This window comes from Bidens hawaiensis, unplaced genomic scaffold (genome assembly GCF_021521415.1).
Source record: "Bidens hawaiensis isolate Kalapana, Puna unplaced genomic scaffold, B.hawaiensis_p1.1 tig00017154_1, whole genome shotgun sequence".
Taxonomy (NCBI): domain Eukaryota; kingdom Viridiplantae; phylum Streptophyta; class Magnoliopsida; order Asterales; family Asteraceae; genus Bidens; species Bidens hawaiensis.
The window spans coordinates 76,960-89,957 of record NW_027492593.1 but is presented as its reverse complement, the minus strand read 5'-3'; the positions used below and the strand labels follow the sequence as shown (position 1 = coordinate 89,957).

Sequence of the window (12,998 nt, the reverse complement as noted above, 5' to 3'; positions counted from 1 at the left end):
TCACATAAAGTTCCTTAACGTTCATTAGGTGTTCTAATTTTGTTTAAGAGAGCGCACATTTCTCAATTAATGCAAAACTATTTAAAATTAAGTAAGACGAGTGGAATATATATATATATACTTCTGATGCAATTAGTCAATAACACAACTGAAACCAAAGAACATGTATAACATATTCAACTCGCGGTAGCTGTTTGCTTTGCCAATTTTCGAACAAGGATTACAACCCAATCTTTCATACACAAGGGGTTGTCGATCCACACTGAGCACTAAAATTGATATCTTTAAGAGAATTTGAGTTGGAACCTCAAGTTATAATATAGGCGTAAAAAGCTCTAGACTCGTCAAAGATGCCTTAATTCCACCACCGCTGGTCACAATGGTAACTGATCAACGAGGTAGAAGTTGGGAAATGGTTGCAATATCAACAGAAGAGACATTTCTACTGCTTTTATTTTTCTTTTCTTCATCATATTTACTTGTTGAAAAAGCAGGTCTTCTGGGCATAGGCAAATTTTGATATTCATTCCTTAACATGGCTGAAACTTCCAACATTGACGGCCTGTGTGACCATTACTCTTCAACACATAGCAGGGCCACCTGCATGCATCTTGTTAATTTATATGGTGAAGATTCATCATCCAGTGAAGGATCAACAAACTCCATTCCTCTTCCTTCTTTACATAGAACATACGCCTGTATTGTTCATGGTCAACACCATTATAAAAAAACATTTTGCAGATCATTTGTGGCAAACAAGAGATCAGTATATGATTGTAATATATATTAAACAGGTCAATTGGGGCAAGAGAAAAAGTACTAGTTGCCTAATTTAATTTCTGTCCAAGTTAAACGAGCCAAACTTTTTATAGTCCAATTATTTTTTTCTGGAACTTTTTCCTGAAAGTAAGTAAATTTTAGAATCAGCAAACTTTCAGACTTCTAATTCTCGTTTTTATGAGGTTTTGCACATTCAAATATTCATATTTAATAAGAAAATTAAAAAAAATACACATTCAGAATCGAACTGCAGGAGTGCGTTGTGAACAACAACAAATGGGATGAAAAATCATGTACTGTTAGCCCTATGAGCATTTTTGGATAATTTGAAGCAATAGTTCTTTTTACCAATAATCATGTTTCTAAAGGGTTACATACTTGGATATTATTCTTGTCAATAGTGTGTTGCAGTTAGGGGTGTTCTTCGGGTTCGTTTTTGGGTTTTTTCGGGTCAGGTTCTCCAAGTTTCAAAGCTTTAAATCTTAACCCGAAACCCGACCCAAATCTCTCATGGGTTTTTTGGGTTCAGGTAATCCGGGTTCGGGTTTTTTCGGGTTGGGTTAATCGGTTTCGAGTATCCTAGAAAACAAAACAAAAAACAAAAAGAATTAAAAAACTTCAATGCTAAAATTAAAACAACATATTCTTCTTTACTCATAACGCAAATAATCAAATAATAAATCAATAAATTTTATAAAACAGTTCAAATTTTGTATAAAACTAAGTAATTAACTCGAACCATAATCTTCTTCAATCGGACGTGATTCGTTGTTCGATTACGGTTGCTATTAGTAATAAACGAAAAACATAATTAATAATAAACAATCAATCCATAATAGTTGGAATGACAACAATTGATTAGGGTCATCAACTGATAATATTAGTGGCTATGACTAAGCATATTATACCTAAAACTATATTTAATTTCATAACTAAAAGTTTATACGGGCTCTTCGGGTTGACCCGAAACTTATAAATCAAACCCGAAAACCAAACCGAATTACTTGATTCGGGTTCGGGTTTTTCAGTTCGGGTTCGGGTTGGGTTTCGGGTTCAGGTAAAAGTGACAGCCATAGTTGTAGTGGATGATTAAACAATGTTTGTAAAGTGCTATGTTTTCGTAGTATTTTACAACAAATTGTCACTTATAAACAATTTTTGTGTCAAGTTTGATCATGTACAGCTTTTCTCTTGCCTCTTGAGCAATGTTTTCAGACATGGCCCGGATGTTGACCCGGACGCCTTACCGGGTCGGAGGTCGGACTGACCCGGGAGGGCGGACCGGTGTTTGACCCGGATGACATCATAATTAATATAAATAATATACATTTATATATCTTATAAAAAGTAGTTAGCCATATACAATTTCTAATGCACTAATATGTAAAAGTCTAGGGTTATTTTTTTAAAAGTATAATATTGAGGATGACTAATGTAATTTGTATTAAAGAAAAGGTGAAAAGGGAAAAAAATATTCTTTGTATTTGACCTAAATCTAGACCACTTTTGCCTCCTTCATCTCCCACCTCTTCTTCTTCTTCTTCTTCTTTAATCAAAACATAATCACCAAATAGAGTCGCTTAACAAACTAAACTCTATATTCACTCGATAACCATCGCCGCCGCTCCATAACCCACCACCGCCGCTCCAAATCACCAAACACACAAACTTGATCTCATCTCGTCCCAAATCACAGAAGGTTAACAAACCTGCCGGTCCAACCGCCGGGTCACCGGGTCCGGTCCAACCGGCGCCCACGAGACCCGGCCGGTCCATTAGAAAACGGGCTGTATACTACGACCCGGACCGGTCTCAATCCCGGGTCCCGGTCGGACCGGGCCGGACCGGGTTTCAAAACATTGCTCTTGAGTTAAGAATATGCTAATTAATTTCAGTTCAATTGCCTACATCATTGGCCTAATTTCTAGTTTTCTCTGGAGCATTGTATTTTAAAACACAAATTTAAAAATTTGCAAAACATTTCTTCTAACGGATAGAAATACTTTATTCTTATTGTCATCATTCTTTTCTAGAATACTTATGTCTTATGGTGTGCTCTCATGTAGGGGTGTTCGGGTTCATTTTTCAGGTCGGAGTTTTCGGCGGGGTTTCAAAGTTTTAAATCTTAACCCGAAATCCAACCCAAATCTCTCATGGGGTTTTCGGGTTCAGGTAATTCGGATTCGGTTTTTTTTAGGTTGGGTTAATCGGGTTTCAAATATCTTAGAAAACAAAATAGAACACTAAAATATTAAAAACTTCAATACTAAAATTAAAACAACATATTCTTCTTTGCTCGTAAATTCAAATAATAAACCAACACAACTTGATAAAACAATTCAAAAGAAGAATAAAACTAAGTAACTAACTCGAACCATATCTTCTTCAATCGGACATGATTTGGTTGTTCGATTACGGTTGCTATTATTAATAAACGGAAAACATAAATTAACAATAAACAATCGATCCATAATAGTTGGAATGACAACAATCAATTAAGGTCAGATTTTGATAACTTTAGTGAATAAGACTAAGCCTAAAAATATATTTAATTTCAAAAATAAAAGTTTATTCGGGTTGACCTGAAACTTATAAATCAAACCCGAAAACAAACCCGAATTACTTCGGTCGAGTTAGTGTTTTCTCGGGTTCAGATTATTCGGTTCGGGTTAGTTCGGGTTCAGGTAAAAGTGACAGCCCTACTCCCAGGGTAGATTATTTATATACATGGTGGTTAAAGTAAAAAGACTTAGTTTTATAGGAAGAGTAAGAATAAATAGAGTATCTATTGGTTGAGGTTACTAACCCCTTTAATTTCTTAACTAACCCCTCTACATAGTTCAATAGTTCAAGCCTATATAGTTTCATAACTTCAAATTTTATGTCATTTTTATTAGTCTAAGGAAACTATTTATTTTTATTTAAACCATCTCTTTCTCTCACTATATATATATATATATAAATGATTAAGAGAGAACTCCTTCTTAGAGAGAGAACTAGAGAAATAATAATGAAGTATTTTTAATTTAATTAAAAAAATATATTAAAATTTTGTTTCTTTCATTCTTCTTATATGTTGTTATTATTCACCACAAAAAAAAATATAAAAATAGAAAAAATTATTAAAAAACTCGTTGTAATGCGTATATGCAATGCATCGACTTTTTTATAATGCATATGTGCCATAATGCTTATTTTGATATTTGAAATAGTGTTAAATATCATATATATATATATATGTATATATATATACACACAGTTGTTTGTATTGTATATTTGCGATAGTGTTATATTATGTACAAAAATAAAATAAAAATATCGATATAGTGCATATGTGCTTTAGTATTGTATTACATATATGCGATAATGTGTTTTGCATACAATGATTATTGTTGTATTTGCATATTTTCAAAAGCGTGTATTATATAATCCATTTATGTTGTATTATATGCAATAAAATACTATTTTATATTTGCAATACACATTAATGCACATATTCATTACATCGACAGTTTTTTTATAGGAACAATATCATCTTATTAGAAGGAGAAGGAGGAAAGAAAAAAAAAACGAAAAATATAAATTTTAAAAAAAGCTAAAAATAATTCTTTAGTAGTTTTCTCTAGATCTCACCCACATATATATATATATATATATATATATATATATATATATATATATATATATATATATTTAGGGTAAGGATCATAAGAAAACCTTTTACAAATTGAGAACTTTGAGAACCATTTTGGACCACTAAAAACACATTTAAAAAAATATTTAAAAAAATCATAAAACAAAAAATAATAAAAATTTTAAAAAGTAAAAAAACCAAAATTCTTATATTTCATTCCGGTTTCATTAAAAAAAATAAAAAAAATGAAAAAAATAAAAAAAATTAAAAAAAACGTCGTATTATACACATATGTATAGTTTTATATAATATTTAGTTACGTAATATACACGTATGTACAGTATCATTTATCTTAAATTATACACATGTGTACAAAAAGATCATGTAAATGTACATATATGTATATAGTATACATATGTGTATATAATTTAGCTAAACCGAGTTTTTTTATGAAACCGGATGATAAAATAAGAATTTTATTTTTTTTTTTACTTTTTTGATTTTTGTGTTTTTATTTATTTTAAGATTTTTTTTATTTTTGGGTTTTTTGTGGTCTAAAATAGTTCTTATAGTTCTCAATTTCAAAAAGGTTTTCTCTTGATCCTGATCCTATATATATACACACACACACACATATATATATATATAAATTAAAGATCCAACACAATAGTTGCTTATCTTACATTACGCACGCAACTACCAACACCCTTGATTTTTTTATGATTCCGAGATTATATATGTGATTCCAATGTTCAATTTCATGTTATAGAAACGTTAATTTCATATATGAGCTTCCGTACATTTAAAGCTTTTGTTTTGAGTGTTTAAAGTTTTATTCATAGTGTTTAAAGTTTTTTGTTCTAAGTATGAACGTTTAAAGTGTGTAATTCATTTTAGTCATTGATTTGTTTTGAGTGTCTTAGTTTTTTATCCTGAACATTTAAAGTGTGATCTTTTGGTAAAAAATTTGTTCTGAATATCTTAGATTTTTGTACTGAACGTTTAAATATGTAATTTGTTTTGTTTGAAATTTTGTTATGAGTGACTTAGATATTTGTCAGGAACGTTTAAATTGTGTTCGCTGGTGTCTTAGATTATTGTTCTAAACATTTAAGTGTGTAATTCGTTTTGATTATAAATTTTGTTATGAGTGACTTAGATATTTTTTATGAGTGTTTAAGGTTTTTTTCCTGAGTATTCAATGTTTTGATCTGAGTATTTAAATATGCTATGCGTATTTTTTTTTCTGAGTGTTTAAATATGCTATGTGTATTTTTCTTTGAGTGTCTATGAATCCATATCAAAGCTCAATTAAGTGTAATATTATTCATTTTCATAATTGATTGATGATTCTGTAGTCTTCTACACATTAATTCGATTGATTAAATCATTTTTTTTGTATCAATTTGAAGATTTTTGATGTTCAACAACGTTCTTTTTTAATTTGGCCGGTTTCGACTTTTGAGCTTTCATTCTTTAAGTTCTGAGTAGGGTTTAGAAATTGAAATTGAATGAGATAGAGCACGGATTTCTGAAGTTGGATTAGACTCGATTTGTAATCGATGTGTTTGATCAAGAAACTAGTTTTGGGTTATTTGTGAAATTGCCAATGTATGTTATGTAATTTAACGTTCTAAAAGGTCGCGTACGTAATGTACTATTTACCATTATTGCAACATAACCTACCCTAATGCAGTGTGTCTTTTTTCTGTTTTTAATTAAATAAAAGTGATTGCAGGCCAAAGAAATAACTAAAATAAGTTATTTTAACCTAGCAATGCAGCTATTGTGCAACAGCACTAATTTGAGACTCCAAATATTCTTGATAACATTTGGGTTGTTAAGGTAGGTATATTTTCTTTCCGGTTTGATAAAATCTGGGCCGTTAATGCTTTAACATTTACATGAAGTATAAATTTGTGATTTATGAAGAATGGATCGGTTCATGAATTTCTTTCCCAGGTGGGCTCACTAAGTCATTAAGTTTGGGTTAGGATTTCTATCAACTCGATTTAAAATTTTCGATTCGGGTCAGGCTCAAACAAAAATTATCATGCAGACTCAAACCTTAATTTAGCATCTAGAATTTAACAAACTCACAAAGTGAATCCACCTAATCAATTGCACTCACTAACTTTACACGAACTCTAATTTTCAATCTTATTATTCATAAAGGATAAATGAAATTCCCTAATTAAAACATAAACTGAAGCAATCATAGATTATATAATTTGGTTGCATATCATAGCCCATATTCTCCCAACTAAAGAAATGTATCATCATTATAGTAAAATGAAGCTAGGATTTAGGCCTCCACCTTCTAAGGCCTCTAATTTCCAAAACAAAATTAATAATTATAATTTTTAATTTGAGATTTGGATTAATGTGTGATTTGGGCGGCGTTTAAACTAATTGGGACTGAGAAGACGTGAGGAATTGCATTACTTATGTATAAGCAAAAGATGATGACAACATCTTGAATTATTTGGAGCGAAAGCAAGATAATTCTTTTCACAACAAGGTCTTGTTTTCAAACATCGTTTTAGGTCACGAATGTGGTTGAGCCGGCCTTGATGTTGAGGTCCTTATAACACTCCCAAAATCTTTGGTTAGCTATATATAATATGATTACCTTTATCAATAAACCTTTTGCATAGCTTTTCTTTTGTTGTACAAAGATAATTCACCATACCTATCAGTTATTTATTAAGTTTACACAATGATCCATTAATCTAAAGGTATATCTTCACTTAGGTTAAGTACAGCAAACCAATTACTTTCAAATGCTACGAGAATCAAATAATAAGTTAGACTAAACCTAGAACTCTATGTTATTACTGAAGATGTAATTAATGTCTTTAACACAATCTTTAAAATCAGTAGGTTATAAATTTACCATTTGACTACAGGGACTTGGCTACCAATGACAAATTTTAGTCACCAACCACCAGGAAGTAATCCATTCCACTAGTAATGTGTTTATCTTCACGGATTATACTGATAACCCCTTTCCATTGGTAATTGAAACTACCAACGGACAATACCAATTAACAGATCTTAGTTATAGTAAAGGCTTGATTTTCTAGCAGTGTAACTAAACTTACATATTTTGTAGTTTAAAAGAAAAAAGAACAGGAGAAAGAAGCTTACATATTCTAGGAGATTTTGGTTTTGATGTGGTCCATAGACGTCATAGTTCTTCTTCCCACTTACGATCTGCAGAAGGAGAACCCCGAAGCTATAAACATCATATTTTCAAGAGTATAAACCTTCTTTTACATACTCCGGAGGAACACATCCACTGCATTGCACCAAATACAAAGTTATATGACTATGTGGAATAATAATACCAGCTTTTGAGCATACTTACTAGGTTCCAACAATCCGGCCAGTGCTTGCCTCAACTTCATTGTTCTGGAAGCTTTTTGCAATACCAAAATCTGATATTTTAGGCTTCATATCAGCATCAAGTAAAATGTTGCTTGCTTTCAAGTCTCTATGAACTATTGTCAGCCTCGAGTATTCTTGGAGATATAGAAGTCCTTGGATTATCCCTTCAATTATTTCAACCCATTTCTGCCAGCTCAACATCGACCTCCTACTTGGATCTAGGCAAGTAATTTTAAGTAAACCAGTGCGGTTCATATAATTGATTTTAATATAGAAAATGCAGATGATTTGTCACAGAAGAGGTGGAGGTCTAAGCTTTTATTTGGCATGTATTCATAGATCAGCATCATTTCTTCCCTTTCAGTGCAGAATCCCAAGAGTTTTACTAGATTCACGTGTTGTAGTTTTGTTGCAAATGCAACCTCGTTCTTGAACTCCTCGATCCCTTGTTTAGAACTATGTGAAAGTCTTTTTACTGCTATTTCTTGTCCATTTAATAATGTTCCCTGGTTAAAAGCACAAGGTAAGTTGTATGTTTTAGCCGTAAGACTTAACATTAAGCTGCTATAAACATGGAAAATAATATCAAAACCATGTTGTAATTGATCTACATTAATGCATCTTAAGAGAACTTAAAAAGAATTGAAAACTAGTTAAACTTGATGATTTTAGAAATGTCTAGCTCAAAAGACTAACCACATATTTATACCAGTAATTCTTACTTTTCTAGTATATTAAATCTAGAAACATTTACACAATGTTATGTCCATGGTACTCGTTGACATGCTTTCAAGATTTTTCTGTTGGTAATCTGGCCCCGATTTGCAAATTCAAACACCATGCAAAACAAACAGATAGATCAACTTGTTGATCAACTCCTTTTGATTGAAATTGAGAATACAGAATGCAGTGAACATGGAGAACAACCTTAAATCTAACAAATATATTAGCCCATATACACGTGGTATAAACATGCAGTAGCCAATTCCTAAAAGTTAGAAAACAGGACCCATTATATAAAGCACATAATAAACGTGGTAAATTTAGACTCCTGCTACAAGATATTAATCAAGTGTGACCGTTCCATGGCCCGAAACCAGTGAACCCATGACCAGGTTACCCATGAACACATTACAAACCCAATTAACCCAACATTTTCCTCATGATCTAGAGGCCTTGAGAACACTATAGAAATTTCCAGGATCCCGACGTTACGAATTAAGATTTGGGTGAATCGTGACACCGTGCTACATATCCTGCCTATGATATTTCCATCTCAAGATGTGATTCAAATTTATTGTGGTGGCACGATCACTAGCCCCATGTAAGAAAACGAGTTAGATAATCTATTTATATTTTTATAGACTTCTAACCAAAAGAAAGTACATTGGTGAAGAGTCGTTTTAATCATAGTTAAATATAAAATTTTGGTACTTCTAAACTAAAAGTAAAAGGTACCTTATAAACTGGTCCATATCCTCCCTCGCCAAGCTTGTTATCTTCTGAGAAGCTATTTGTAGCTTCCCATAGGTCCGCAAAGCTAATTACTTGGTGATTATCATATGATGATTTGCCTCTATTCATGACATATTTGACTATAAACGAAAATGAATATGTTGTCAGAATTCGATGAAGACATGATGTTAAGTATACGACATCAACATCGTTATGCACATAAACTCATAAGTCATTTTTAAAAAAATTATTTTACCTTTTAATATGATCTTTTCTCTCAGGTAATAGATTACGCAGCCTAGTAGCAGGATAAAGGAAGCAATTGTGCACAGAGTAATCCTCAATAATAGCTTGTGGTGGTTGTATTGATCTCCTTGTGCTGCAAATTTTGTCATTGTAAGTGCATTTTCTTTTCAAACTGCTTCTGTATGTATATTAATTGGTTAAAAGGGTCGAAAGTCGCTTAAATGTTTGTAAATGATCAGATTTTGGGGATTGTTTTGATGGATTAATCGAACGTGTATGATTAGTCTTGGAGTTCCGAGTTGCAAAACGAACCAATTGCAATCATGAGGGACTTCCCTTACGTTATAACCACAATTACCCCTTCTTTTTGCATAAGTGCGCAGCTTTAATTCCGTTAGCCTCCACGTCATCAAACACAACCAAAAACAAACCAATTGTAAAATAGTTTCTACGTATGTTGAAATATTCGAAATATTTTTAAAATAGAATTTTGAAAGGGCTCTTCTTCTGGGGGCACATCCTTTTCCAACCTATTACACATACTTCCACACACGCTTTATATATAAAAAAGATTAAAAAATAAGTGTTTTTTTAGTTAGAATCATTACGCGTTTTTAGGGAAAATTAAGAAAAGGACCCCATGCCTACATAGCATTGACGTGACAGACTTACCAGCAACTTTTGAGAGTACCCAGTTGTAGTCATGAGGAACCTCCCATACGTTATAACCACGAAGCCCCTTCTTTTTTGCATAAGCAACTTTAACTCTGATAGCCTCCACATCGTCAAACCCAATCCAAAACGAACCAATTGTACAATAGTTTATCACGTATGTTGAATTATACTCTAGATTAACTTTGTAACTTCTCAAGTACCTCTTGATATACTCATAGCTCAACGAACCATCTGAAGTAATAGCTGGGCCTTTAGCCGGTGCACCTATGCGATTATCTTTAGGGTCCACAAGGGTCCATGCATAGCCATGGTATGCTAAACCAAGCACTAGCTGATTAGCAGGCAATCCCCTTTTGAGCCACTCATTTATACCATAATTAGTATTCATGTAGCTAGATGGATCATATAAGGCTGAGTGGGCCCCAGTAAAATTATCGATCATAGGCGTGTGATAGTCGTATGATCGGACATGCACCCAATCAAACGTCTTTTTTACCGAGTCAACCTGGTAACTCACTGAGTTGAGATCAGGCGAGTATTGAACTCCCATGGTCAAGATAATTTTTTCCTGATCCAACGCAACTCGCCACTCGTTAAATAAGTTCCCTAAACTGGTCATGTTTTCCTTTGTATTTAACAAAGTTGAAACATAAAGATCAAGCCCTTCAAACCCGTAAGCTTGAGCCATTTTTATTGAAGACTCGATGAAACTCTTTTGATAAGCGGGGGTTTGAGTCATTAATAGAAAGTTGGATGAATTCCCATCATTCTTCTCATATAGTTCATTCTCCGTCCATATCGACAAAAGTGGTTTCACCGATGGGTTGCTTTTCTTGACGGTGGACACAAAGGTCGATACATATGGCTCATCTGATTCTGTTAAATATATCTTGTGGGTTAAAGGGTTAATGTATGCAAAAGCACATATGAGGTGAGTGAAAAGAGCTGAGTTTATGTCGGGTGTCGGGTATGCACTTCCGGTGTACCAAAAACCGGCTTTGATCCATGGTTGTGACATTGAAGTTTTCCATTGTAAAGAGAGGAGGATGAAGAAGTGTAGAAGATTCATGTATTTGTATGTGTATAACAAATACAAGGCAATTTTGGTTGTGAATCTTTTGCTCCTCGAGTCGTTCTTTATTAATAGTCTAGTTTTAAAGTTCTCCGTTGATAAATACACATTACTTCTTAAAAGATTTCCCAAGTTATTATATTTAGAGTTAATGTACATTTTCGTCCCCGTCGTTTGTTACTTTCGCTACTTCAGTCCAAAGTTTGAAATTTTGTCAATTTAGTCCTCAAAGTTTTAAATATTAGCCAATTACGTCCCATCCATCTAACGGCATCTAGCTATGTCGTTAGTTTAAGGGTATTTTTGTTTTTCTCTCTTTTATTTTGAGTTAATGGTCAATTTAGCCCCTGTGGTTTTGATATTTTTGTCACTTCAGTCCAAAGTTTGAAAAATTGTCAATTTAATGTTCAGTTTAATTCAGTTTTTTTCTATAACCCTGAAGAACATAATCCAAGCTCAAAACCATCAAGAAACCTCCAATACATGTATGCATTTACTCTGTTGATAACAGTAATCATATCCCCTCGTATTTAGTTTCTAGACATTTTCTAAACTCTCTCCCATGGTGGAATTCAATGGTAAAGTGGTCAAGATAATTATCTGAAATCGAATTGTACAGAAAAAACTAAAAATCTTATTTGATTAATGTATAATAGTTGATTTCTACCCAGATTTTCGTTACGGTATGTTAATCTCTAAACCCTAACTATTATGCATTCATCAAAGAAATGATTTTTAGCTTTTTCCGTACAATTCGGTTTTAGTGAATTGATTTGACCACTTTACCATTGAATTCCACCATGGGGAGAGTTTAGGAACCGTCTAGAAACTAAATACGAGGGGAGGGAGTATGATTACTGTTGTTGACAGAGTAAATACATACGATGTTTTGATGATTTGGGGCTTGGATTATGCTTTTCAGGGTTATAAAAAAAAACTGAATTAAATTAAACATTAAATTGACAAATTTTCAAACTTTGGACTAAAGTGACAAAAATATTAAACCACAGGGACGAAAATGACCATTTACTAAAAATAAAAAGGAAAAAGACAAAAATACCCTTAAAATAACGGTATAGCTGGATGCCGTTAGACGGATGAGACGTAATTGGCTAATATTTAAAACTATGAGGATTAAATTGACAAATTTTCAAACTTTGGACTGAAGTGACGAAAGTAGCAAACAACGTGGACGAAAATGACCATTAACTCTTATATTTATGGAATAGTGAAAACGAGATATTTAAGGAATATTAGTTAAAAAAACTTAAATCTTAAATATATATAAGCGAAACCTTTAAAAGTTGTTTCCTTGTCCCTTATATTTTCTCAAGCCACCAGATTGTTTTATTTGTAAATTAAGGTTTCTCATACATTTGACCCGATCGAATTCATGGGTATGTGTCTCACTAAACCCAAATAGTTGTTAAACGGGTTATAACATCTCATTTAATTAAAAATTAATCTAATCAAATATTTGATATAAAAATCTTATTAAATAGGGATATACTAAAATATAATATCTGTTTTATTTAAATAAAGATATTATTTGTAATTAAAAAACAATTTTATATAAAATAAATTAAGCACGTCATGGGCCTCACCAAACCTAGATAGTTTATAAACTGGATTATAACATCTCATTTATTTGTGAAATTTTATTTATCATTAAACCATAATTATATTTTCAACTTTTTTATAATAAATAAAATTAAAATTTATAAAAGTATATAGAGTTATATTAGA

The 12,998-nt window shown here is 32.2% G+C and overlaps 1 protein-coding gene across 1 annotated transcript; it reads right to left on the bottom strand.

Moving 5' to 3' along the window:
- Window positions 1-363: 363 nt before the first annotated feature.
- On the bottom strand, window positions 364-11,202 carry LOC143553141 (class V chitinase-like). The gene is made up of 7 exons (XM_077043190.1): window positions 10,178-11,202; window positions 9,516-9,638; window positions 9,263-9,399; window positions 8,100-8,310; window positions 7,785-8,022; window positions 7,565-7,715; window positions 364-696 (listed from the first exon to the last, which is right to left on the bottom strand). Exons 1-6 carry the CDS (start codon window positions 11,196-11,198, stop codon window positions 7,670-7,672), a joined length of 1,776 nt encoding a protein of 591 aa, XP_076899305.1. The 5' UTR covers window positions 11,199-11,202; the 3' UTR covers window positions 364-696; window positions 7,565-7,669.
- Window positions 11,203-12,998: the final 1,796 nt, after the last annotated feature.